The sequence below is a fragment of the Oncorhynchus keta genome, chromosome 14, assembly GCF_023373465.1.
Source record: "Oncorhynchus keta strain PuntledgeMale-10-30-2019 chromosome 14, Oket_V2, whole genome shotgun sequence".
NCBI lineage: Eukaryota > Metazoa > Chordata > Actinopteri > Salmoniformes > Salmonidae > Oncorhynchus > Oncorhynchus keta.
Window position 1 is genome coordinate 33,806,590 of NC_068434.1, and position 27,449 is coordinate 33,834,038.

Here is a 27,449-nt window from a genome sequence, read left to right on the forward strand (position 1 = left end):
TTCTGAGGGACTTTTCTACAATTGTTTCAGGTCTTAAAGTGAGCAACACTCAGGGTTCTTGTTTGCGCTGGCCTAGTGAGAGTATTGTCATAGTTTTGTCAGAGACAATGGGGGTGGGTATGCATACAATCCCTCTGTGCCCACAATGATCTTCACAACATGCGCATTTATTGACAAACAGTGTCATCGTCTTGTTTTACATCCGTGCAGCCTGCTTGATCAACTGTAAACATGGAATTATCTTCATGTGGTATTCATGAAACTGCTATCATTCATACTGATTACGGTCTGTTATTATCATACTTCAGCCAAAAGGAATGACTGTCACAAATTTGGAGGCTTATGAAATCTTACAGTGAAATCAGTGGTTGTTTAATTAAATCATACAGTCTGCCATCATCTAGTTACAGTAAGTATCTTACCCACTGGTCCTGGGGCCCCCTTAGATCCTGGGGTCCCCGAGGGGCCCCTCACCCCAGCCTCACCCCTGGGTCCCGGCAGTCCCTGAGACCCTGGCTTCCCTGAGCAAAGACAGCGGACAGTAACTATGGAGCCATACTGATACAGCCACAATATTTTGTGTTACAAAAAAAGTAATGACTGAGCTGACAACATCTCAAACTTACCATCTCGTCCAGGGGTACCGTCTCTGCCTCTTTCACCCTGTGGACCTGTGTGTTAGGGAGGAAACAGACAGACGTCAGACAGCAGACCGGAGAAAGAGGAAGAGAAAGGGGTCGTCCATTGCCTTGTGTGGAGAAATGGACTAGAGGTTGAGTGCTTCCTGAGGTGAAGGGTCACTAGATGGAGGTGGCAGAGCAGCTGCGCTATGCTCTGGATTAGACAGACTCGCTGACAGACTAAGCACTGAGATGTTAATTAGGGCCACAGAGGTGCCAGTGAGGAACGAACCCCTCAGCTTGTCATGGGAGACTAAAACCCAAACCCTAAAACCCAAGCCCATGCAGGGGGCGAACATTTCAGCCAAATTATAGCTCTAATATTGTAGGGGAACTAAACACCTATACCAAACAGATAATGTCCTTCTCTCTCTAAACCAGTAAGACATAGACTGTGTGTTAGGGTGCCCATAATGGGGCATTTACATTCTTCAACAGGCCTTAGAAGGCCAGTGATGATCTTAACCTGGAAGCCTTTAGCTAAAACAGATTTGAATGTAATTGGATGGAAGTTGATACACTATTGAAAGGTATTTTGAGAGTACAGCAGCAGAGCACCTTCTCTTTTCAGCTGCAGCCAAGGCTAGGCTGAGCTCCAGGGAAGGAGAGGGCTTTCATGCCCTAAACTGTTCACTTTCCACACACCATCCCTCCCTCCTTCCCACAGAACCCTGCAAGTGAGCAGTGCAGACAACTGGACTCTGACTAGTCAAAGAAGAAATGATTGTGTGTGTGTGTGTCTCCATCTCTCTCTCAGCGACAGAGGAAATAGGATATGAGGGGAGGAGAGCAGGTAGAGAGGCAATGGAGAAAGAATTATGGCATGTGCAGAGTGATTTCCTACTCAATTATCAAACATAACCACTCCACTCAAAATAATAGGCAATTATGGTTGCTCCTCAAACCTGCCCATACATGGGCATAGGAGACTTGTACATACCTATGGGTCCCTGCTCGCCAGGGGCTCCTTTGGTTTGTGGATCCACCATCTGTGAGGAAGAGTCCCGTGCCAATCCTCCTTTACCCTGTAGGTGGCGGTGAGAAGCAGAGGCGGGAGAGGACAGCACCTGGACCTAGTGGGATAAAATGGTGAAGAGAGAGAAAGAGAGAAATTTAGAGAGTAACGCCAATGCCTTTCATATGGACTCCAACACTGTTGTTTATGATGAGAGACAGTGTAGTCTCTCACTGCAGCACATTCTCCAGTAGAGGAGTCACCCCTGTACCTTTGCCTCCAGTGAGCTGAGTCTGTCTGTCAGGGCTGTGATTCGACTACAGTTGAGGCAATCTGGAGAACGGAGAAAGAGACAGATATTATATGTGTACAAGTATCGATATCTGCAAAAAGCGCTTCTAAAATGTACTTCAGGGAATTTGAGAAACATGGGGCCTGAGTATTAAAACCGAAACAGTGTAAAAGAGAGAAATGAAATCCCAGGTGTTCTGAGTCTGACGATATTCAAGAGAGAAATATGGTTCCAGGTGTTATAGTAGTGTGTAAGAGAGTGTTAGGGTCCTGGTTCTTACTGGTGGAGAGCTGCTCTCCTGTTCCTGTGCGGGCCTGGGCAGGTGGCCGGCGGAGAGTAGACGGCTTCCTCACCGCCTCCTGAGCCACCAGCTGGTTTCCTGACTCTGCAGAGGAAGAGGAGGATGAGGATGAAGTGGAGTCAGATCGATGGACCACACAGTGAGGTCACACAGACATACAGTCATTCCGTTATGAGGCACATAGTCAGTCATGCAAATGGCACCGATGAGCGGCGAGGCTTCCAGGCAACAGAACTTCATTACATAACTCAATCAACAGAAAAAGAAAACAAGTACCCCCCCCCCAAAAAAAAAAAAAAAAATATTTTCACTCAATTTCTGAATGCTCAGTGGAGCCAACATTCTCTTGTCATTTCAAATGATCTGGCATTTGCTCTGAAAGCCCCGTACAATAACTCTCTGGTGTCCTGTGACAGTAAGGAGACAGGGCCCCTCTCCACCAGGTGACCTCACCAACACCACAGTCATGGTGGGCAGAGACCCAGCCGGTGAGGGCCACGAGGGAGAGGGATGGAAAGGGATGGTGCCAGATCAGACACAGCATGCCTTCTGCTCTCCAAAGTCCCACCCATAAACATCATATTCTGCAATTGTATCAAATTCACACACAATAAACTGCTTTCATTCTGGCATGATTTTATTGAGTATAAAAACACAATGCCTGGGAGAGAGTGAGTTAGACAAACAATAGCTGCCTTGTATTAGGAGAATGAGCCATTTCAGCTCTGAGCTTGATGTTCTGTCTTTCCTTTATTTGATGAAGTGCGGGAGTTTGTGGTCCTGTGGGTTGGGGATGTTTTGAATGGGCAGACCTTTGTGAAGTCCTAGACTGTGTGGTTCCGTCTGTATGACCCAGGTGCTCCTGACAAAAACAAGAGCCTGGGCTTAGCACCTCGTTAGAGGACAGCCAACATCTCCTCTCCTCTCAGAGTCAGCTGGCTGGAGCCAAACACACTGCAAGCCACTGCCCAACATAGCCTGGGAATAGCACCTGCAACCCTTTCAGGGGCAGGGAGAGGAGACAATTATACTCCTCCAAGAGCTCACTCAATCTCTCTCTGTCAAACACTCACAGTCAGCCACACATACTGTAATATATCCTATGCGCTACAGATGCTTGTCGGAGACTGCACAGACAGACACGGAACAGAGAGTTCATGTTCTGTTTAGAGTTTGGTGGGAGTGAGTGGGAGAGAGAGGACAAAGGAGAGCCCTAACAGAAAGAGTCAATGTGCATAAAGAGAGAGAAGGAGAAAGAGAAAAGAACAGTGTGAAAAGGCTTTGTGTAAATGGATCCTGCTCCAGGCACTTTCCCTCAACCTTTGTGGTTTTGATTTTCTATGTTTTGGGTTGTAAAGGCTTTCTCAGCGGGTTACTAATAGTGCATGTGGAAATGAAACAATGTTAGAGCTGAGACTGTAAAGTATTGGTATGTTCAAAGGAATGTGTAAAGAAAAACTGCTATGAGCCATGTCTTCTTCCATTTCAGTAAGTAATGTAAAATGTGTGGCGAACTTCGATCGGGGACTAAACACACTCTGTTCTGCTCCATGTCTGTCTATGAGTGTGAGTGTGAGTGTGAGCGTGAGCTTGTGCGAGTGTGTGTGCGAGTGTGTGTGTGTGTGTGTGGTGGGGGGGACTCAATAGAAGTTTCCTATGGAGACCGGCTCATAATAATAGCTGTGTCTGATTTCAAATGGGCTCGGGAATTGAAAATATACCCCTGCACCAGAACGCACTGAAGGCACCTCTAACCCAGCGTCCCTCTCTTCTCTGACAGACAGCACCTCTTTTCTCCTCTAGACTATAGACCATTCAAGTGCCAAGTTCCCTCCACCCACACTCAAACACATTGATAAAACATTCTGCTGGCTTTGCACACAGACAACCGTCCCCCACCCCGACCGCCTAACTTCCATTCTCTTACTCTCTCTTCTATTCACTCTGTCTCTCCGTGTCTCAAGTTTTAGAAATCACAGGATAACAAGAAAACTATATTCCTCTATATCCCCATAGACAGTGTCTGTTAACCAGGGTGTGTGTGCATGTCTGTGCGTGTGCGTGATGGGTGTGTGTTGACTTAGATGTGCTGATTGGGATCCATTCATTTGGGTAGATAGTAATAATGTCAGGGCTAATGACTGGCCCCTGACAGACATGGTTCAGTGTGTCCACTCTCTCTCTCTCTCTGTCTCTCTCTCTGTGTCTCTGTCTCTCTCTCTGTCTCTCTCACTGTGTCTCTCTCTTTATCTCTGTGTCTCTATCTCTGTCTCTCAGCTAATTGGCCCACCAGAGGGGGTCAAAGAGACTTGCGAGTGCGTTTGGCCCTTGACCCTGCGCTGCACTGGGCCGTAATCAGTGATTGAATCAGAACTCTTCATTAGAGGAGACCCCTGTGGAGAGAGGAGAGGGTAGAGGTCATCCTGACCTTAGCTCTGTCTCTGTGTCTGGTTCCAGGATCTGGGGCTGACAGGATAGGACACACTGCACAGCACAGCACAGCACAAGGGGAGTTTTCCACTGTTTACAAACACACTGACAAGTAATTTCCTCCCCACTGGCCTGGCCTGCCTGGTGCAACCGTCTCAGGATAAAGAGGGAGAGGAGCGAAGGTCACACCACTGCAGTGTCAGGGTTACCTAAAACCTATGTGTGTGTGTGTGTGTGTATCACAACTTTAACATAGCCACAGAAATAATGTATGACACAGACACACACACACACACACACACACACACACACACACACACACACACACACACACACACACACACACACACACACACACACACACACACACACACACACACACACACACACACACACACACACACACACACACACACACACACACACACACACACACACACACAGAATGGCAGTAGTAGGGTTGGATGCTTTTACTACTTGATAGGGCAGATAAATGGCGAGTCTCATTCATACCTCCTTTATATATGTGTTCAAGTCTATCTCATATGAAGAAGTATAAAGTACATACAGTATGTGTACTGGCGCTAGGAGCAGGGGACGGGGTCTTGGCATTCTTGCTGATAAGCTTCCAAAAAGCATAACACGTTCCCCCTCTGTGACTGGTTTTACCCAAATAACCCCCTTCACCACCCTTTAAGCATGCCCCTGAGGGCCCTCTGTGGCAGTCCGGAGGAGGCCCCTGCCAGCACACGGTCAGAGGGAGAGGGGCTGGGAGCCATCACACTCAGAGAGGAGAACAATGTTTAACCAACCAGCAGGCTGGTGTGTGCACGCGTGTGTGTGTGTAGTCATTTTCCACAGGCTCTTTTTGTTCTCCTCTCCTCTGCCTGCAGTATTATTAATGGTCCAAGGTCAGTCCTCCAGTAATACTACCAGTGAAAACAAACCAGACCATCCTGCAGAGTGCCCAGTCAGCCCAGAGAGCACGCTTCCCCCTTCCTCTCTATCTACAGAGCCCATCCGTGCTCCCTCTCCTCAGCTCATTATTTGCCCTGGTTTATTTATTCTCTCTTTCATATGGATGTAAGATAAGTAGCACTGTGCAGACATACACCGTCCTTGTGCTGGTTTCTGCCAGGAAGGCCTGTCTTGTGGAGGTACTTCAATGGCTAAAGCGTCTCTTTGTTTCATATGGTCTGTAATGATTGACGGTTGACTTTATGCAAGCTCACACACATCTCGTCTCGGTGGTGGCCTTGCTGGAGTTGAATCAAAACCGAGGTGTGAAGTGAAGCTCTGAGATTTCACCAGTCAGACCTGAGAATGAACCCTGTGACATGTCACTGACTGAGGCTCTGGCTGCCCCCCCTCCTTTTGCTTGAGCTTCATAAGACTGGTTTATCTTAGAGCTAGAGGTTCCCATGGGGAGGTATGGGATCTGAGGAAGTGGGGGCAGCTGTGGACACACAGACCATCCAGTCAACAAAGGGCAGGGGAGGGGAGGTCAGGGGAGGGGGGTGCAGGGCAGGGGAGGGGGCTGCAGGGGAATGGAGGGCAGGGTAGGGCAGGAGAGGGGGGTGCAGGGGAATGGATGGCAGGGTAGGGCAGGGGAGGGGGGTGCAGGGGAATGGAGGGCAGGGTAGAGCAGGGCAGGGGAGGGGAGGTAAGAGGGGAGCAGGGGAGGGGAGGGCTGGGCAGGGGAGGGGAGGGCTGGGCAGGGGAGGGGGAGGGTCATGGGGAGGGGAGGGGAGGGGAGGAGAGGGGAGGGGAGGGGAGTCCTCCTGATCTGATCCATCTCTGTCTGCTCAGAGAGCTGAGCTCAGCACTACAACACCATTAGTGACCAGGTGCTGCTGACCAGCCAGGCCACGGAGTTTGTCTCTGTCATAATGCTGCTTAAGCCTTCAGGAAGACTAAAGACCACTGCTGCATGTGGACAAAGATATGGACACTTCTGTAGAAGCACTACTATTAGACAACTCTCTGAGCCTACAAATATGCTTTATATCCAGCAGTTTCCATAGTCTATTATTTTGACCTAAAATGCCATGATAACAAATTGGGGTGATGCTCATCCAGTTCTCTCTGTGTCTCCCTCCTTCCATCTCCCAGGCTGCGTTGGGACCCGGGCTCATCCAGTTCTCTCTGTGTCTCCCTCCTTCCATCTCCCAGGCTGGGTTGGGACCCGTGCTCATCCAGTTCTCTCTGTGTCTCCCTCCTTCCATCTCCCAGGCTGTGTTGGGACCCTGGCTCATCCAGTTCTCTCAGTGTCTCCCTCCTTCCATCTCCCAGGCTGTGTTGGGACCCTGGCTCATCCAGTTCTCTCTGTGTCTCCCTCCTTCCATCTCCCAGGCTGTGTTGGGACCCTGGCTCATCCAGTTCTCTCTGTGTCTCCCTCCTTCCATCTCCCAGGCTGGGTTGGGACCCGGGCTCATCCAGTTCTCTCTGTGTCTCCCTCCTTCCATACCCAGGCTGCGTTGGGAACTGGGCTCATCCTCAATGGGCCAACACAAACCTGCCTGTACCCCAGTGTATTATGCTTTCCCAGGATTCTAGCTTTACTTTTATTAGGTGATTGGCTGAGAGGGAGGGACGGCCTTCCTTATTTCCTTTCTTTTGCAGAGGAACTGCCACACCCCATCGACACCTGACTTCAGCCTGCAGTGGTGCGGAGACCCACACTCTCTTCTCACACTGCAGTACCCACTGGGTTCCTGTGGGAAGGTGTAAGGGTGGGGGGAGCTGAGGGAGTCTTTACACTCACATTTTTGGCTACACACACAAACACACACTGCTATGGCTGTTGTGAGCAGACCTGTTGCAGTGGTGTTGGGCCAGACAAACTGCAAATGAAACCAGACGTCGCCTGTAGGACTCTGAGGTGAGGGTTGGAGTGGTGGGGGGTCAGGGAAGGGGCGGGAGGAGCTCTCACCTCTTACAGACACATCTCACTTCATCAGTCAACACACCAGCAGGCTGGGAGGCAGACAGACAGGAGAGCCCTGGTCTGCAGTCAGACCCCCCCTCCCTCCCTCCACCTCCACTAGGCTAGACTTGCATCACTAATGGATCTGAGAACAGACTCAGACTCCCTGGATTATTTAACAAACACTTGGCATGCATGGCCTCTCAGCGTAGTGTGGTAATCTGTGTGGCTGCAGTTACTGACTGAATTCTATTGTCTTCCTCTTGAACATACCCGTGTGTTCTGATTCCAGATGATCTGTTAACTGGCCTGCACAGAGCAGGTACCGACAGACTCAGCAGGGTGGCACTAACCCACACCAGCTCCTCAACAGAGAAGGCCAGGCCCTTGTGGTCCCATAATATGGAGCACACACACACACACACACACACACACACACACACACACACACACACACACACACACACACACACACACACACACACACACACACACACACACACACACACACACACACACACACACACACACACACACACACACACACACACACACACACACACACACACACACACACACACAGTAGGAGGCAGGGTGAATGAGAGCATTCTTCCTCAATGGTTCCTATAGTAGTGTAGCACTGGCCTCTGTTCTCAGATCAGAGCTATCAGCTCATGTGGCCAGATGTGCACACAGACAGACCTCTAATCTTACACAGCAGGAGGAGATTTTATATCTCTCCTCCTCCCACCTCCCTGTCCCAGACAGGAGCTGCTCCTCCTGCCCCCTCTACCTTCCTCTACCTCAGCTCCCCCACCCCACCAAGGATAACACATCTCAACACAGGGCAGCCTAATTTCCCTCCCCTCCCCCTTCCTCTCTAAGCCCTTGCTTATTATTTCCCATCAGCCTGGTCTGTGGGTAGGGTACCATCCAGAAGTGCAGTCCCACTGCTGAGAATCGCTCCAAGGCACTCTCATAAATAATAATGACTATAATGAATACAGGAACAATGAGCTCTGCTTCACATCTCCCTCTCTCCTCACTTTCCCTCTGACCTCTGAGTACTGAATACAGTACCTCCCTCGGACTACTGACTACTGACTACAGTACCTCCCTCTGACTACTGACTACAGTACCTCCCTCTGACCTCTGACTACTGACTACAGTACCTCCCTCTGACCTCTGAGTACTGACTACAGTACCACCCTCTGACCTCTGACCTCTGACTACTGATTACAGTACCTCCCTCTCTTGCTGCCTGACCACTTTATTTATTTCACTGTCCAAAATATCCCTTTCCTAACATCTGCTTCAGCACTGTTTCAGTCCTCTCAGCAAGTTTCATCTTACCAACATGATACCTGATGCCCACAACAACAACTGGGTGGGTTCATAGAGCAAGAAGATAAAAGTCTTCTGAAATAACAAACAGATGTGAAAATGCAAGGCTAAACATGGTTTTAAAAAGATTCACCACCCCCCTCCCCAAAAAATGGTTTAGATTGTTAGTTTATGGCAAAATGGAAACAATTATATTGGTGCTGCGAAAACAAACAACGCTGCGGTCTGTGTAAAATGGCTAAAATTAGCGTCAGGCATATCTCGGGAAGTGAAGCATGCTGGGTTTGAGGCGGCATGCGGTTGTGATCGGCTGCACCACAAATCCGCCCGACACTTTTTCAACATTTCCTCCGCTTGAAGGTAACAGATGTCCAATAAAAACACGAGGCAAAGGCTGACGTTACCAACTCCCACCCATCACTTTTTTTACTAAGACACAAAACACTGGAAAACGATAAAAAATACATCCTTTCATGTCCCTGTTTCGTGACCCCAGTCGAAATGCAGATGCTTCTCTCAAACCAGGAGCACTGTGCTACTGACAGTGCCTGGGTAAAACCACACTCGCCTCATCTCCTCTGTTGTGTATTTAGAGTGGCAGGGAGAGGACCGTCTGTGACCTCCTCCTGTCCCATCCCGACACACCACAGCAATTAAAACCCTCTCCTCTAAGCCAACACACAGCCACAAGTGGCTGACAAACAAGGGCTCCAAAAACAACTGGGCCCAGGAACAGACCTGCTTACTGACCTGTATACATACACATCCTCTCCCCAGGCCCAGGAACAGACCTGCTTACTGACCTGTATACATACACATCCTCTCCCCAGGCCCAGGAACAGACCTGCTTACTGACCTGTATACATACACATCCTCTCCCCAGGCCCAGGAACAGACCTGCTTACTGACCTCCATACATACACATCCTCTCCCCAGGCCCAGGAATAGACCTGCTTACTGACCTCCATACATACACATACTCTCCTCAGGCCCAGGAATAGACCTGCTTACTGACCTCCATACATACACATCCTCTCCCCAGGCCCAGGAATAGACCTGCTTACTGACCTCCATACATACACATCCTCTCCCCAGGCCCAGGAATAGACCTGCTTACTGACCTCCATACATACACATCCTCTCCCCAGGCCCAGGAATAGACCTGCTTACTGACCTCCATACATACACATCCTCTCCCCAGGCCCAGGAATAGACCTGCTTACTGACCTCCATACATACACATCCTCTCCCCAGGCCCAGGAATAGACCTGCTTACTGACCTCCATACATACACATCCTCTCCCCAGGCCCAGGAACAGACCTGCTTACTGACCTCCATACATACACATCCTCTCCCCAGGCCCAGGAACAGACCTGCTTACTGACCTCCATACATACACATCCTCTCCCCAGGCCCAGGAATAGACCTGCTTACTGACCTGTATACATACACATACTTTCCCCAGGCCCAGGAACAGACCTGCTTACTGACCTGTATACATACACATACTTTCCCCAGGCCCAGGAATAACCACACCGTGCATTACTATGTATTAACACTTTGCAATGAGCTATAAAGTCTATGTTCACGATTCATACATATTCTTTTTAAATTCCACCAGTTGAGGAATAGAGTAGCTGAATTTGACAACACAGTAAATATACACAGTACTCATGTGTTGTGAGAGGCAAGTATTGCATTGTACTCTTGGCTTGAAAACTAAAGAAAACTGTGAGAGTAGGAAAGAGAGAAATATGAAAAAATCCGCTTCCAAGCTAAGAACACTGATCTAAAACCCCATGTAAGAACCGTGGTGAGCTAGGCTATTTCACACACTGTGGTTTGCTGCAGCAAGACACCCTGCAACAACAAAATACTGGGGGAATTCTTGGCCAGTGAACCATGTACTCATTACCCTGGATATGTGACATGTGTGTTACACCCAATTCCCTATGTAGTGCACTACTACTATGGTCCCTGGTCAAAAGTAATGCACCTTATAGGGAATAGGATGCCATTTGGAACTCAGCCCCCAACTCTGCCCACTCTGCCCACAACACCAGCCAAGCGAGAAGCAGCTCAGGCCACAGGCCACAGGCCTGTAGCTAAACATTTGGCCCCATGTCCGGTGGACTAAATCTTTGAATGACACATCAGCTCCAACACACATTGTTTATATGCCACAGTAAAACCCAGAGTTTGCTTTGATTACTCGTTGTAGCTCTGGGGCCTGTTGTTGCTCCATCAGTCCATAGCACTGTATTTGTTCTACGGACGGGGAGCTGATCTGTACATGAGAGCAGATGAAGGCAAGCGAGGCGCATTAAAAAAGGCTTAAAACACCCTTCCCTCCCATCACCACCCACCGAAACAACTCAAATAATTAAGAACCCCCTATGACAACCTCGTAACTGTACCCATGGCAACCAAACACAAAGGTTTTGTTCTAATGTATTGACTGACTATATGATAGTGACTGCACAGCTCCCCAAGCCAGGCAGCGGTTGCCAGGCGTAGCTATTCCAACTCCCACCTCGGTGATATTCTGTTCCAACAGCAAACCGTAAACCTGCCTTAATCCAGTGTGCTATAAATGAACTAGAAGCAGAGACGGGCACGGTGAGGGGGGCGAAGCTCGCACTCTTTCTTCTTTACATTTTCCTCAGGATTCAGCTCCTTTTAGAGAACATTGTCCATTTCCCTCATTCGCTCGGCTATTATTTAAATGTACATGTTCCTATGGGACTTCTCTCACGGCCCCCAAATCTCTCTTTTGTCGTTAAAAGCTTGGATCATTGCACCGTTCAGAGATTTTAGCCTTGCAGTGGAATTTCCACTGAAACTCAGTTCTCTCAGGAAAAACAAAAGATTTAGTATCATGAAAAAACCAAAACACCAGTCCTTTTTAAACATTCCTTGTTTAAAGTTTAGACAGAGCAGAGAGAGATTGCCCAGACAGAGTGCCAGGCACACAGCACTCACTGGTCTCAGAATACCTTGTATTCACTGTATTATTGCAAATTCAGTATTACGCATCAGTAGTTGCAGACACATCACATCAAATCAAATCTTATTTGTCACATACACATGGTTAGCAGATAATTAGCAGTTAATGCGAGTGTAGCGAAATGCTTGTGCTTCTAGTTCCGACAATGCAGTACTAACCAACAAGTAATCTAACTAACAATTCCAAAACAACTGTCTTATACACAGTGTAAGGGGATAAAGAATATGTACATAAAGATATATGAATGAGTGATGGTACAGAGCAGCATAGGCAAGATACAGTAGATGGTATTGAGTGCAGTATATACATATGAGATGAGTATGTAAACAAAGTGGCATAGTTAAAGTGGCTAGTGATGTATTACATAAGGATGCAGTAGATGATATAGAGTACAGTATATACGTATGCATATGAGATTAATAATGTAGGGTATGTAAACATTATATTAGGTAGCATTGTTTAAAGTGGCTAGTGATATATTTACATCATTTCCCATCAATTCCCATTATTAAAGTGGCTGGAGTTGTGTCAGTGTCAGTGTGTTGACAGCAGCCACTCAATGTTAGTGGTGGCTGTTTAACAGTCTGATGGCCTTGAGATAGAAGCTGTTTTTCAGTCTCTCGGTCCCAGCTTTGATGCACCTGTACTGACCTCGCCTTCTGGATGATAGCGGAGTGAACAGGCAGTGGCTTGGGTGGTTGTTGTCCTTGATGATCTTTATGGCCTTCCTGTGACATCGGGTGGTTGTTGTCCTTGATGATCTTTATGGCCTTCCTGTAACATCGGGTGGTTGTTGTCCTTGATGATCTTTATGGCCTTCCTAACGCTGATGTCTAAGTCTCCCAGCAGGGTGGGAGTTTTTAGATTGAACTACAGATGGCGACACGTTGACAGGTACAATAGCACTAATGGATGATCTGTGTATAAAGCTCTGTCCTCCAGGTCCCCTGGTTCCCTGATTCCCGAGCAGAGGATGTGGCCAAGGAAGACAGACATGGACCACAGGATGATTAGAGTGCTGTGTCCGCGTGCCAGGCAGTAAGGCAGGAAGACAGCCAGTCAATATGTTAACAGAAGAAGCTCTTTGCTGTGGTCCTGACTCAGAAAGACACAGACTGCAGCGCTCAGACAGCTGGGTCTCAGAGGCCTTGATTTAGTTGGCCTATATACTCTCCGCAGATAAAAACGTCCCTGTCTATTTGGGCCGACTGTAAAACCATTACACATAAAAAAGCAGGAAGGAATAGCTGCATGTAAAAGAAACGTTTTGTACATTTAAACAAACGGATAAAGATACATGTCTTTTCCACTAGACAATATAAGGAACCCGTACTAGTCAGCACTTACTGTAGACTCGAGAATACACACACACCCACATGCACACACACCCGCACACGCACACACCCGCGCACACACACATGCACACACACACACACACACACACATGCACACACACACACACACACACACACACACACACACACACACACACACACACACACACACACACACACACACACACACACACACACACACACACACACACACACACACACACACACACACACACACACACACACACACACACACACACACACACACACACTCTTAATTCCATGGACCTGGGCCAGGGTCAACATAATTCCCTCCACTCTCATGGTTCTGGTCCAGATTGATGGTCCTCCTCCAGATTGATGGTCCTGCTCCAGATTGCTGCCTCATTGTTTTCACCATCTGCTCTGGGCCAAATCGCTACATCAATCTCTACAGTCATGCACACGTGTGCGACTGTACGCCTGGTGATACACACACTTGCACACACACACTTACATGCAGAAACACATGCAGGCGCGTGCCTGCATGTCAAACACACACACACACACACACACACACACACACACACACACACACACACACACACACACACACACACACACACACACACACACACACACACACACACACACACACACACACACACACACACACACACACACACACACACACACACACACACACCAGGTTCCCAGCAGGCCATCTCATACTTGTAGAGTGGGTCAGGGCAGGGAGAGGGGAGCTGTCTGTAGCTGAAGGGTAGAAAACAGAAGGGGAGTCTGGGCTGGGATCCCTACACAGCAGAACACTCTGCAGGAAGACATTGGGTATGCATCCTAAATGGCACCCTAGTCCCTACAGTGCACTACACCATGGACCCTGGTCAAAAGTAGTGCAATATACAGGGAATAGTGTGCAAATTGAGATGCAGATGATGATACGCTGGTTCCCGTGGATCTGTGACATGAGTTTCAAACCCACTGTGAAATCAGCCAGATCCACTGTGTCCAGCCTCCTAGTACACACGATCAGGCGGAGTACTGCCATATGGACACCCATGAACCAGTTATATAAAGGTTCAATAAAATAAATATCCACAGAGAAACCATCAACCCACTATATACTTGAGTGTCCAAGAGTTGACCTCTTATAAGGGTTGAGAACGACAGAGAATAAAAGCCAGAGTGCTGAGACAGTGATATGGCCGCTCTCCACCTCTGGGCCATAGACACCTAAAAAACCATCTGAAACATTCTCACAACATTTTCCCTACAGCTGCTCTACGTTTCAACTGGCACAGCAGGTATGGATGAACTATCAGGCTCAGTGTGTGGATGGACACACTCTCTGTCGCTTAAGGTTTAGTTCCATAAAGGGTTAATACGGGGATGGAAGCTATTATCAGATATGTGGTCACTGACTCTTTACATACACAAAACTGTGTTGAGGAATCAACACCCTCACTGCTCAGGTCACTCAAATACGCTCACATATGCCTGCACGCATGCAAGGACACACCGGGGTTATGGCTGTATGAGACTGAGCTGCTTTCTGTGTAATCCCTGGTTGAATGGTCTCCTGTGTGCCAGACATTCCTCTGTGTCTTATAGGGCTTTCTGGGGATTAGACCCCACTTACTTCCAGGGGCCGCGGGCGGGATCAAAGCTGATTGGACTATGGCGTCCAGGGTGGTGGTGTGAGGGACACTGAGCCCATACTCACCTGAGATTGACTCACACAGGGGGACATGGGAACACGACACCACAGCAGAGACATGAGACTCTAACACAGGTCTCAAACACCCAGTGGGGGTCAATTCTGACCTAATCCATGTCACTGCTAACCCAAGCTGTGATGACTGACAGCTGGGCCCTGGGAGATAGGACTTGGGTCTGGGATTACACTTCAACAATAAATTAAGTATTCTAGACCTCAGTTACTGGAAGTTACACAAACAGGGTACACAAATGAGAAATAATTCAGATTTAAATCTGGGATCACTTTACACACTGTGTAGAGAGTCATTCCGCAGGTTAGCGTTTTTTGTCATGAATCTTGTTCTGGAGGCAGCTCTGCAGAATGGTCACTAGCTGACAGCCACAAAGTCAGAAAATCAGAGTTTAAACTTAACCCTAAATTTAACCACACTGCTAACCCTAATGCTTCCCCTAACCTTAAATTAAGACCAGAAAGCTCATTTTTGTTTTCATACATTTTTACAATATAGACTCATTTTAGTTTGCAGTTGGAACATCTAACGAAATTGCTAAGTTCTGCCTCCAGGACAAGACTCATCCCAGTAAACGTCAACCTGCAGTCATTCATGGAGATGGTTTATGAATGAAAGGTAGCCTTGTACAATGATTGAAGCAATAGAGCTGATCCACAAGCGAACAAGTCCCTGATAATTATAATGACGAACAGTTATTGTAACACTGTCTTGGCCAACACATCTGTTTTCTTCAAGGCTAAACAAACATCCAACGGGACTGATCAAAGATTTACAACAAACACTAGGACTGATCTCTGACAAAATTACACAAAGGAGAAAAAAAGGGGAATGGACTTTTACTTACATGTGTTTTTATCCTGTTGTTTTTACCAAACAAATGTGAATGATTTAAACGGACATGACTTTCGACCTTTACCTAGGTAGAATCACATGGCTGTCTATTGCGCTCTCAGAGGAAGAGAGAGCAAAATACAAGATTACTCAATAGTATGTACATCTGAAGGGTTTTCCTCTGTTCTGCAATGACAACACATGGGATGTGGAGGAGTCGTTATCATGGAAGTAGACAGTGTCAAAGACAGGAAGTAAAGCAACTCAACCAGAGGTAGAGTTGGCAGAGATCTCAGGCCCCTGTCTGTCTCCCCTCCGACCGCAGCACATGGAGAAACACAAGAGCGGGATAAGCATGGCCACACATAAAGGAAAACACACACACACACACACACACACACACACACACACACACACACACACACACACACACACACACACACACACACACACACACACACACACACACACACACACACACACACACACACACACACACACACACACACACATTCACAACCTTGTTCTCTTTGCATGCTGGAACTTCAATGGCTTATCTACGTATAGCCTTGGATATCTGGAGCATCTCCACCTCAACCGAAATAAACACACACAGACTTCTATGCAGTTCTATGGCTACGAACAGATCGGATAGATATAAGAAATCATTAAAATACTTTTTTTAAAATAATTAAAGCAACAGCTGTGCTTGGACACATAAAACAGACTGGCAGGTAGGTGTAGTCACTACAATAGTAATCACAACACACTCTCCTGTATAGGGAGTTTTTACTAGCCACCGTGCTTCTACACCTGCATTGCTTGCTGTTTGGGGTTTTAGGCTGGGTTTCTGTACAGCACTTTGAGATATCAGCTGATGTACGAAGGGCTATATAAATACATTTTATTTGATTTGATTGGTGGGTAACGTGGATGCTGAATTAATGTAACAATACTATGGAATAGTAAGATAAATACATACAGTATTTCATAAGAGTAACCCTGCTTGTTGAAATGGATCCAATGGTGTTATGAGAAGAATAGCAGTGAAATGACCTTTAAAGAACCTGAGCTTTCAGTACCAGGCGAGCGAGACCAGACAGGCAGGCAGGCTTGAGCTGGCCCCCCCATACCCTGGCTTTAATGAATGGGTAAGCCAAAGCAAATACTCAGACAGTTTTGTTTGTGTGTGTGTGTGTGTGTGTCTGTGTGTGTGGATGGTTGTATAGTGTTATCTTATCTTACTGTGATGTGCTGCTCTCCCTGATATCAGCCTAGATGAAAGCCTCGCTCATCTCATCTCAACTCCACCATGGTCCTTTGTGCTACAGATGTATGCATCCACACCTTTTATCTCACCCCTATCTGAACCAGCCACCCCAGTTCCGCCTCTCCTGAACCCAGCAGCCAGGGCCTGGGTCTGGGCAGTGTTAGAGAGGCACGTGGGTCTGTATCTCATCTGGTTCCTTTGACAGACAGAAATACAGAGCCCTCTTGCTCACCGGGTCAGTAGGCTGTTTGTGTTTTGCGGGGGGAGTGCAGGGCTGGGGGAAAGAGCAGGGCTTGGGGAGAGAGGGAGCAGGGCTTGGGGAGAGAGGGAGCAGGGTTTGGGGAGAGAAGGAGCAGGGCTTGGGGAGAGAGGGAGCAGGGCTTGGGGAGAGAGGGAGCAGGGCTTGGGGAGAGAGGGAGCAGGGCTTGGGGAGAGAGGGAGCAGGGCTTGGGGAGAGAGGGAGCAGGGCTTGGGGAGAGAGGGAGCAGGGCTTGGGGAGAGAAGGAGCAGGGCTGGGGGAGAGAGGGAGCAGGGCTTGGGGAGAGAGGGAGCAGGGTTTGGGGAGAGAAGGAGCAGGGCTGGGGGAGAGAGGGAGCAGGGCTTGGGGAGAGAGGGAGCAGGGTTTGGGGAGAGAAGGAGCAGGGCTTGGGGAGAGAGGGAGCAGGGCTTGGGGAGAGAGGGAGCAGGGTTTGGGGAGAGAAGGAGCAGGGCTTGGGGAGAGAGGGAGCAGGGCTTGGGGAGAGAGGGGGCAGGGTTTGGGGAGAGAAGGAGCAGGGCTTGGAGAGAGGGAGCAGGGCTTGGGGAGAGAGGGAGCAGGGCTTGGGGAGAGAGGGAACAGGGCTTGGGGGGAGAGGGAGCAGGGCTTGGGGAGAGAGGGAGCAGGGCTTGGGGAGAGAGGGAGCAGGGCTTGGGGAGAGAGGGAGCAGGGCTTGGGGAGAGAGGGAGCAGGGCTTGGGGAGAGAGGGAACAGGGCTTGGGGAGAGAAGGAGCAGGGCTTGAGGAGAGAGGGAGCAGGGCTTGGGGAGAGAGGGAGCAGGGCTTGGGGAGAGAGGGAACAGGGCTTGGGGAGAGAGGGAGCAGGGCTTGGGGAGAGAGGGAACAGGGCTTGGGGAGAGAGGGAACAGGGCTTGGGGAGAGAGGGAGCAGGGCTTGGGGAGAGAGGGAACAGGGCTTGGGGAGAGAAGGAGCAGGGCTTGGGGAGAGAGGGAGCAGGGCTTGGGGAGAGAGGGAACAGGGCTTGGGGAGAGAGGGAGCAGGGCTTGGGGAGAGAGGGAACAGGGCTTGGGGAGAGAGGGAACAGGGCTTGGGGAGAGAGGGAGCAGGGCTTGGGGAGAGAGGGAGCAGGGCTTGGGGAGAGAGGGAACAGGGCTTGGGGAGAGAGGGAGCAGGGCTTGGGGAGAGAGGGAACAGGGCTTGGGGAGAGAGGGAACAGGGCTTGGGGAGAGAGGGAGCAGGGCTTGGGGAGAGAGGGAACAGGGCTTGGGGAGAGAGGGAGCAGGGCTTGGGGAGAGAGGGAACAGGGCTTGGGGAGAGAGGGAACAGGGCTTGGGGAGAGAGGGAGCAGGGCTTGGGGAGAGAGGGAACAGGGCTTGGGGAGAGAGGGAGCAGGGCTTGGGGAGAGAGGGAACAGGGCTTGGGGAGAGAGGGAACAGAGCTTGGGGAGAGAGGGAGCAGGGGCCAGTGGATCAGTAGAGAGGACTGGGGACGGGCTACTCGGTTCAACATGGGGCCTTCCTCAGAGTTAAATCTCCAGTTTAGGATCATTGAGTGTTTCCCCAGTGGCAGGCTGCAATGTGGTCGCTTAAATAGCTGGAGGGAAAAGAGCCAGGGTTGTCTGTCTGTGTGTGTGCAATCGTGTGTGTGTGCGTGCTAGTTCCCAAAAGCGATTGGCGTGTAGGCTATTTGGAATACCATTAATAGGCCCTAAGGCTTACACAGTAATGCCAGATCGCCTAAAATAATGAAAGAAAAACCTCAATGTAGCCTATAGATATAAATTGCACAAGAATAATACATTTATGGATTTTTTAAGCTATTGTTTTCTCTTCATTCAACACTCCCAACAGTCACCCGCCCTTCATCCACACAGTATTTAATGACCCTATGAGTCAACCCGCGCATCACTAGCGTGCGGGTGCATGTCTGTGCGCACGTGTGTGTCTAGATGCCTAAACTGCTCTGCATCCTACAAGTGCAAATAAAACAAGGCGTAGACACACACACCTACTACACACACACACACCCGCACACACACATGCATACACAGACCCAATGCCCTCCTCGCATGCATGCATGCACCCCTCCCTGTCGTTATTGTTTTACTGTGTCTAAAAGAGGGAGTAGTTTATTTTAAAGGCCAAATTTATTATGCGTGTGATGAGTGCTCTCAGAGTCGTATAGCAGACGTGGGGGTTTGGGCTTTCAAAAGCTTCTTGGCTGAAATACACCATGGCCAATAGGGGACTGAGAGAGAGGCCTATAGAGACAGCCTACCCCCCCCCGACTCTCTCTCTCTCTCTTTCTGTCTCTCTGTCTTTCTCTCCCTCTTTCTCTCCCTCTTTCTCTCCCATCTCTCAGCCAGAGCTGTAGAGACAATGCTGTAGTGATGAAGTGCTCTAGCCTTTCTCTGACATCCATTCTCATTCTCAGTCCCAGTGCCAGGGCCAGTCCCAGTGCCAGTCCCAGTCCCAGTGCCAGTCCAGGGCCAGTCCCAGTGCCAGTCCCAGTGCCAGTCCAGGGCCAGTCCCAGGGCCAGGCAGCAATACAGCTAAGGCCGGAGCTGGGGTTCAAAAACAGCATGACCGAGACACATGCCTGCTTTCTCAATATGCTGGACCACCAACACAGGAAGAAACAGAAATAAATGGAGGCAGGGAAACTGAATGAGAGTGAAAGAAGGACAGGGGTGAGAGAGAGAATAAAGGAGGATTCTGCTTGTGTCTTTGCCCCTTTCTTGTTCACTTCTTTTCCCAGCAGGCAGAATGATGAGAGTCTTATCTCTGAAAGGCACTTGAACACAACATGCCTTCAGACAGAGCTGTGTATGTGAAGACATGCAGGGATAAACCACACACACACAAACACACACACAGATCGGAGGTTCCCATGCAGGAGTGTGGAAGAGGATCAGCAGAGAGGGATGACAGATGAGGCAGATCAAAATGGAAAAGAAGAAAAATGGCAGAACTATCATGGGCTTTACTGTAAAGAAAACGACAAACAAAAGAAATTCAAAAGAGCGATCCAGAGCCATCAATTGCTGTTCTCTCATCAGCTTATAAAAAGGCTTGTGTGATCACAGCTCAGGGTCAACAGGGTTCAGCTCACCCTCAGGGGCCCAGCAGGGGAGGACATGTTGGACGGTTCTATGGCACACTGGTTCTATGAAATCATCATAGCAGAATAGAGGATTGGGTAAAATGTCATTATTTCATTGGACACAAATATGATCACCAGAGAAAATCCCCTTAATTTATGAGTAATAAGAGGCTTGCATTTACAGGGGTGTTTTCTGGCTGCTAACTGTAACTGTGTGTAAGGTCTAAATAATGTGCAGGCTGGGTGAGTGGTCCCATGAAAACACGTCCAGCTCTACTCTCCACTCCAGAGACAGTACTGTGCCTGTGACACACGTACAGAGACCTTATAAATCATTGGGCCAAAACTTGCTCTGTCTGCTCCACTGTACACTCTACCTGTGTATTTGTGTGTGTGTGTGTGTATGTGTCCTCTTGCTGTGTCTGGCAGTATGTGTTTTGTTCTGGAGGAGGCCCAGAGGTCATGGCTGGGAAAGGCCTGGGTCCCTAGGCGTATGAGAGTGGAGTATAGTAAAGCAGAATGGATACACAGTATATTATCCCTCACACTGACATCTGGCCCAGGAACTGGTGAGGCAAGAGAACTAAATCAAACATAGTGACATCCAGGTACAGATAAAGGGAGTGAGTGAGTGCTTCTGTGCACATGCACGTGTCTCTGAGTGAGAGAATGTGATAGCATATGTTTCATACCGTAAGTAGGACACGGTGTGTGAATGTGGATTAGTATGAGGGTGTGAGTATATGGTAACGTGTCCATGTGTGAGACAGTGTGAGTGTGTGAGACAGTGTGAGTGTGTGAGACAGTGTGAGTGTGTGAGACAGTGTGAGTGTGTGAGACAGTATGAGTGTGTGAGACAGTGTGAGTGTGTGTCTGCATAGTGAGTGTGTGAGACAGTGTGAGTGTGTGAGACAGTGTGAGTGTGTGAGACAGTGTGAGTGTGTGAGACAGTGTGAGTGTGTGAGACAGTGTGAGTGTGTGTCTGCATAGTGATTGTGTGAGACAGTGTGAGTGTGTGAGACAGTATGAGTGTGTGAGACAGTGTGAGTGTGTGTCTGCATAGTGAGTGTGTGAGACAGTATGAGTGTGTGAGAAAGTGTGAGTGTGTGAGACAGTGTGAGTGTGTGAGACAGTGTGAGTGTGTGAGACAGTGTGAGTGTGTGAGACAGTGTGAGTGTGTGTCTGCATAGTGAGTGTGTGAGACAGTGTGAGTGTGTGAGACAGTGTGAGTGTGTGAGACAGTGTGAGTGTGTGTCTGCATAGTGAGTGTGTGAGACAGTGTGAGTGTGTGAGACAGTATGAGTGTGTGAGACAGTGTGAGTGTGTGTCTGCATAGTGAGTGTGTGAGACAGTATGAGTGTGTGAGACAGTATGAGTGTGTGAGACAGTGTGAGTGTGTGAGACAGTATGAGTGTGTGAGACAGTGTGAGTGTGTGAGACAGTGTGAGTGTGTGAGACAGTGTGAGTGTGTGTCTGCATAGTGAGTGTGTGAGACAGTGTGAGTGTGTGAGACAGTATGAGTGTGTGAGACAGTGTGAGTGTGTGTCTGCATAGTGAGTGTGTGAGACAGTATGAGTGTGTGAGACAGTGTGAGTGTGTGAGACAGTATGAGTGTGTGAGACAGTGTGAGTGTGTGAGACAGTGTGAGTGTGTGAGACAGTGTGAGTGGGTGAGACAGTGTGAGTGTGTGAGACAGTGTGAGTGTGTGAGACAGTGTGAGTGTGTGAGACAGTGTGAGTGTGTGAGACAGTGTGAGTGTGTGAGACAGTATGAGTGTGTGAGACAGTATGAGTGTGTGAGACAGTGTGAGTGTGTGAGACAGTGTGAGTGTGTGAGACAGTGTGAGTGTGTGAGACAGTGTGAGTGTGTGAGACAGTGTGAGTGTGTGAGACAGTGTGAGTGTGTGAGACAGTGTGAGTGTGTGAGACAGTGTGAGTGTGTGAGACAGTGTGAGTGTGTGAGACAGTGTGAGTGTGTGAGACAGTGTGAGTGTGTGAGACAGTGTGAGTGTGTGAGACAGTATGAGTGTGTGAGACAGTATGAGTGTGTGAGACAGTGTGAGTGTGTGAGACAGTGTGAGTGTGTGAGACAGTGTGAGTGTGTGAGACAGTGTGAGTGTGTGAGACAGTGTGAGTGTGTGAGACAGTGTGAGTGTGTGAGACAGTGTGAGTGTGTGAGACAGTGTGAGTGTGTGTCTGCATAGTGAGTGTGTGAGACAGTGTGAGTGTGTGTCTGCATAGTGAGTGTAGGTTTGAGTGATGGGGAATTACAGGATCCAGCTGTCATACAAACCATTGGAGATGGGAGTGGGAAGATGAAAACCACTCTACTGAAGAGTTCACACGAGAGGTATTCACCATGTCCAAAACGTTGGACCTGTTCCGAACTGAATTAGTGGCTTTCCCACCCCACCTGATATGCATAAATACATTTTTATAAAACTGAGACCCGTTCCGAATGGACCTGAGAACAGCCGGTTCGGATCCGAGAGAGAAAAAAGAACAAAACCTCAGACCGGTTCTGCCAGCGCCATCAATAAATGAGTGATATTGGCTAAGTGATCCACAGTTATGTGTCCTTAAAAACTGCCTATAACAACAACAAAAAATGTATATTCAATGTTTCGATGTGTAGCATATTCAAAACTTTATAGCCTATTGTTTTATTGGTTTTTACTTTCCTAAAACAATAATTGTCCCCCACATGGTTTGGCTGTCGGAGGGTTGAGCCCTAAATTCATCAGGGCATCACAGGCATATAGGCCTAAACATCCACTGTATAATATTCATATTTAACATATAAAGGAAGAGAACTAGGCCTAGAGCAACCGAGAGAAAGATACAGATATCCTGACATGACATTCATATCTTTATACTTGTCAGATAGGCTACTACTGCTATACAGATATAATCATACAGAAGGAGGCTAATTTGTTATTATTATTTTTTTTATAAAGATAAGCATTATACAGTGCATTCGGAAAATATTCAGACCCCTTGACTTTTTCCACATTGTTACGTTACAGCCTTGCTTCACTGTAGGGATGGTGCCAGGTTTCCTCCAGACGTGACGCTTGGCATTCAGGCCAAAGAGTTCAATCTTGGTTTCATCAGACCAGAGAATCTTGTTTCTCATGGTCTGAGAGTCTTTAAGTGACTTTTGGTAAACTCCAAGCGGGCTGTCATGTGCCTTTTACTGAGGAGTGGCTTCCGTCTGGCCACTCTACCATAAAGGCCCGATTGGTAGAGTGCTGCAGAGATGGTTCTCCCATCTCCACAGAGGAACTCTAGAGCTCTGTCAGAGTAACCACTGGGTTCTTGGTCTCCTCCCTGACCAAGGCCCTTCTTCCCCAATTGCTCAGTTTGGCCAGGCAGCCAGCTCTAGGAAGAGTCTCAGTGGTTACAAACTTCTTCTATTTAATAATGATGGAGGGCACTGTGTTCTTGGACTTTCAATGCTGCAGAAATGTTTTGGTACCCTTCCCAGATCTGTGCCTCGACACAATTCCTTCGACCTCAAGGCTTGGTTTTTGCTAATACATGCACTGTCAACTGTGGGACCTTTTTATAGACAGTTGTGTGCCTTTCCAAATCATGTCCAATCAATTGAATTTATGACAAGTGGACTCTAATGAAGTTGTAGAAACATCTCAATGATGATCAATGAAAACCATTGAGCCAGATGAACTTGTGGATACCATTTGTATGTCTCTGTGTCCAGTGTGAAGGAAATTAGAGATAGTTTTGTGAGCCAATGCTAACTAGCGTTAGCGCAATGCCATGAAGTCTATGGGTATCTACTAGCATGCTAGCAGATACCAATAGACTTCCAGATACCCATAGACACAAGAGGCCTATTTTTAATCTTCAACTAAATATAGCACAAAATTAAAAAGACAGTTCAAACTTAATTTAGCCAACGAAAATGTATCAACAAAATGAAACAAAACACTTTGTGCATATATAAAGAAATGGCTTAGATTCTTAAATAGGTCTACAATAATAATAATAATAATAATAACGATAAAACAAATTATAATAAATACGAAACTAAATACATAAAAGTTAGAAAATTGCATCAAACCTGATTAGGGAGTTGCACACACAGTCCATATGGCCGTGCCAACGTTCTTCTCATCTTTGTCCAGTACAATATTAAAAGTTGTCCCAGAGGACAGTCCCCTTGTCAGATTCTTTTCACTATACTCTTTCTCCTCTAACTTTAATTTTACTTCAATGAAAAAGGCCTCAATTTTCGCAATCAACAGTAGCCTTTGCCAAGGCTCCTGCCACTCGCTCTCTCTCTCCTCAGCACCAGGCGCATATGTCATAAGTAGCCGGAACCAGTTTCAGTTGGACATAAGCTACAAGTTTTATTGAGTTGCAACTGGCTGACAGATAACAAGCTCACGCAGTTCTCATCGACTCACACACATTAAATTAACAGGGGTCGGGTCCAATTGGCGCAAATCTGTAAATATATTTTAATTGTACATACCTGAGACTCGTGGCAATTATATCAGACCCAGATCCGAGACAAAAGTCAGAATTTAGGATCAGGACCCACTCTTCAGATCTGTTGGACTCATGAAGACCTCTAGTCCTCATCCTCTCCCTTACTCGCCCTCTATTTTCATCTGCCCTATATCTCCCAAACACTTATCCTCTTTCTCCCTTTCTCCATTTCTCTTTCACACTCATTCTTTGTCTCTTTCTCCCTCTCTGTCAAATCAAAGCAAATTTTATTTGTCAAATGTGCCACATACAACAGGTGTTGACCTTACAGTGAACTGCTTACTTACAAGCCCTTAACCAACAATGCAGTTTTAAGAAAAATAAGAGTTAAGTCAAAAATAGATAGGTAAAATGAGAATGGGTGCGTGCTCGGTCCTCCTTTTCCTGTAGTCCACAATCATCTCCTTTGTCTTGATCACATTGAGGAAGAGGTTGTTATCCTGGCGCCAGGTCTCTGACCTCCTACCTATAGGCTGTCTCACTGTTGTTGGTGATCAGGATTGCCACTGTTGTGTCGTCTGCAAACTTAATAATGGTGTTGGAGTCGTGCCTGGCAATGCAGTCATGGGTGAACAGGGAGTACAGGAGGGGACTGAGCACGCACCCCTGAGGGGCCCCCGTGTTGAGGATCAGCGTGGCAGATGTGTTGTTACCTACCCTTACCACCTGGAGCCTGCAGCCCGCAGCCCGTCAGGAAGTCCAGGATCCAGTTGCAGAGGAAGGTGTTTAATCCCATGGTCCTTAGCTTAGTGATGAGCTTTGAGGGCACCATGGTGTTGAACACTGAGCTGTAAATCAATGAATAGCATTCTCATGTAGGTGTTCCTTTTGTCCAGGTGGGAAAGGACAGTGTGGAGTGCAATAGAGATTGCATCATCTGTGGATCTGTTGGAGCGGTATGCAAATTGGAGTGGGTCTAGGATTTCTGGGATAACGGTGTTGATGTGAGCCAAGACCAGCCTTTCAAAGCACTTCATGGCTACAGACGTGAGTGCTACTGGTTGGTAGTCATTTAGGCAGTTTACCTTAGTGTTCTTGGGCACAGAGACTATGGTGGTCTGCTTGAAACATGTTGGTATTACAGTCTCGGTCAAGGAGAGGTTGAAAATGTCAGTGAAGACACTTGCCAGTTGGTCAGCGCATGCTCGGAGTACACGTCCTGGTAATCCGTCTGGCCCTGCGGGCTTGTGAATGATCACACAGTCATCCGGAACAGCTGATGTTCTCATGCATGCTTCAGTGTTGCTAGCCTCAAAGCAAGCATAAAAGTAATTTAGCTTGTCTGGTAGGCTCGGGTCACTGGGCAGCTCGAGGCTGTTCTTCCCTTTGTAGTCTGTAATAGTTTGCAAGCCCTGCCACATCCGACGAGCGTTGGAGCCGGTGTAGTAAGATTCAATCTTAATCCTGTATTGACGCTTTGCCTGTTTGATGGTTCGTTGGAGGGCGTAGCAGAATTTTCTAAGCGTTTGGGTTAGAGTCCCGCTCCTTGAAAGCGGCAGCTCTACCCTTTAGCTCAGTGCGGATGTTGCCTGTAATCCATGCATCCTGGTTGGGGTATGTACGTACGGTCACTGTGGGGACGACGTCATCAATGCACTTATTGATGTAGCCAGTGACTGATGCGATGTACTCCTCAATCCTATCGGAAGAGTCTGTGCTAGCAAAACAGTCCTGTAGCTTAGCATCTGCGTCATCTGACCACTTCTTTACTGAACGAGTCACGGGTGCTTCCTGTTTTAGTTATTTCTTGTAAGCAGGAATCAGTAGGATAGAATTATGGTCAGATTTACCAAATGGAGGACGAGGGATAGATTTTTATGTGTCTCTGTGTGTGGAGTAAAGGTGGTGTAGAGTTTTTTTCTCTCTGGTTCCACATTAACATGCTGGTAGAAATGAAGTAAAACGTATTTAGATTTTCCTGCATTAAAGTCCCCGGCCACTAGGAGCGCCGCCTCTTGGTAAATAGTGTGTTCTACAGCTTATCATGAGATACTCTACCTCAGGCGAGCAAAACCTTGAGAATTAATATTAAATTTCATGCACCAGCTGTTGTTTACAAATATACACAGACCGTCACCCCTTGTCTTACCGGAGGCAGCTGTTCTATCTTGCTGATGCAGCGTAAAACCCGCTATCTGTATGTTATCCATGTCGTTGTTCAGCCACAACTTGGTGAGACATAAGATAATACAGTTTTTATATGTCCCGTTGGTAGAATAGTCTCGACTGTAGATCATCCAGTTTGTTTTCCAGTGATTGCAAGTTGGCGAATAGGACTGATGGTAGAGACAGATTACCCACTTGCTGTCAGATCCTTACAAGGCACCCCGACCTGCGTCCCAGATATCTCTGTCTTTTTCTCATGCAAATGACTGGGATTTGGGCCTTGTCGGGTGTCTGAAGTAAATCCTTCGTGTCCGACTGGGTAAAGAATAAATCTTTGTCCAGTACGATGTGAGTAATCTCTGTCCTGATATCCAGAAGCTCTTTTCAGTGGCAGAAACATTATGTAC

At 47.9% G+C, this 27,449-nt stretch overlaps 1 protein-coding gene across 5 annotated transcripts in view; it reads right to left on the reverse strand.

Annotated features, from left to right (window-relative positions):
* Nucleotides 1–27,449, reverse strand: part of LOC118393262 (EMI domain-containing protein 1-like) — a 78,494-nt gene that overhangs the window by 12,560 nt on the left and 38,485 nt on the right. For all 5 annotated transcript variants that reach the window (XR_004827531.2, XR_004827530.2, XM_035785789.2 and 2 more), the window contains 5 exons: nucleotides 2,208–2,312; nucleotides 1,907–1,968; nucleotides 1,621–1,753; nucleotides 627–671; nucleotides 423–521 (listed from right to left, as the gene is read on the reverse strand). Coding sequence is in view for 3 of the 5 variants with exons in the window: in XM_035785789.2 (XP_035641682.1) it covers nucleotides 423–521; nucleotides 627–671; nucleotides 1,621–1,753; nucleotides 1,907–1,968; nucleotides 2,208–2,312 (444 nt within the window). In the remaining 2 variants the exon portion in view is untranslated. The remainder of the gene's footprint in view (nucleotides 1–422; nucleotides 522–626; nucleotides 672–1,620; nucleotides 1,754–1,906; nucleotides 1,969–2,207; nucleotides 2,313–27,449) is intronic.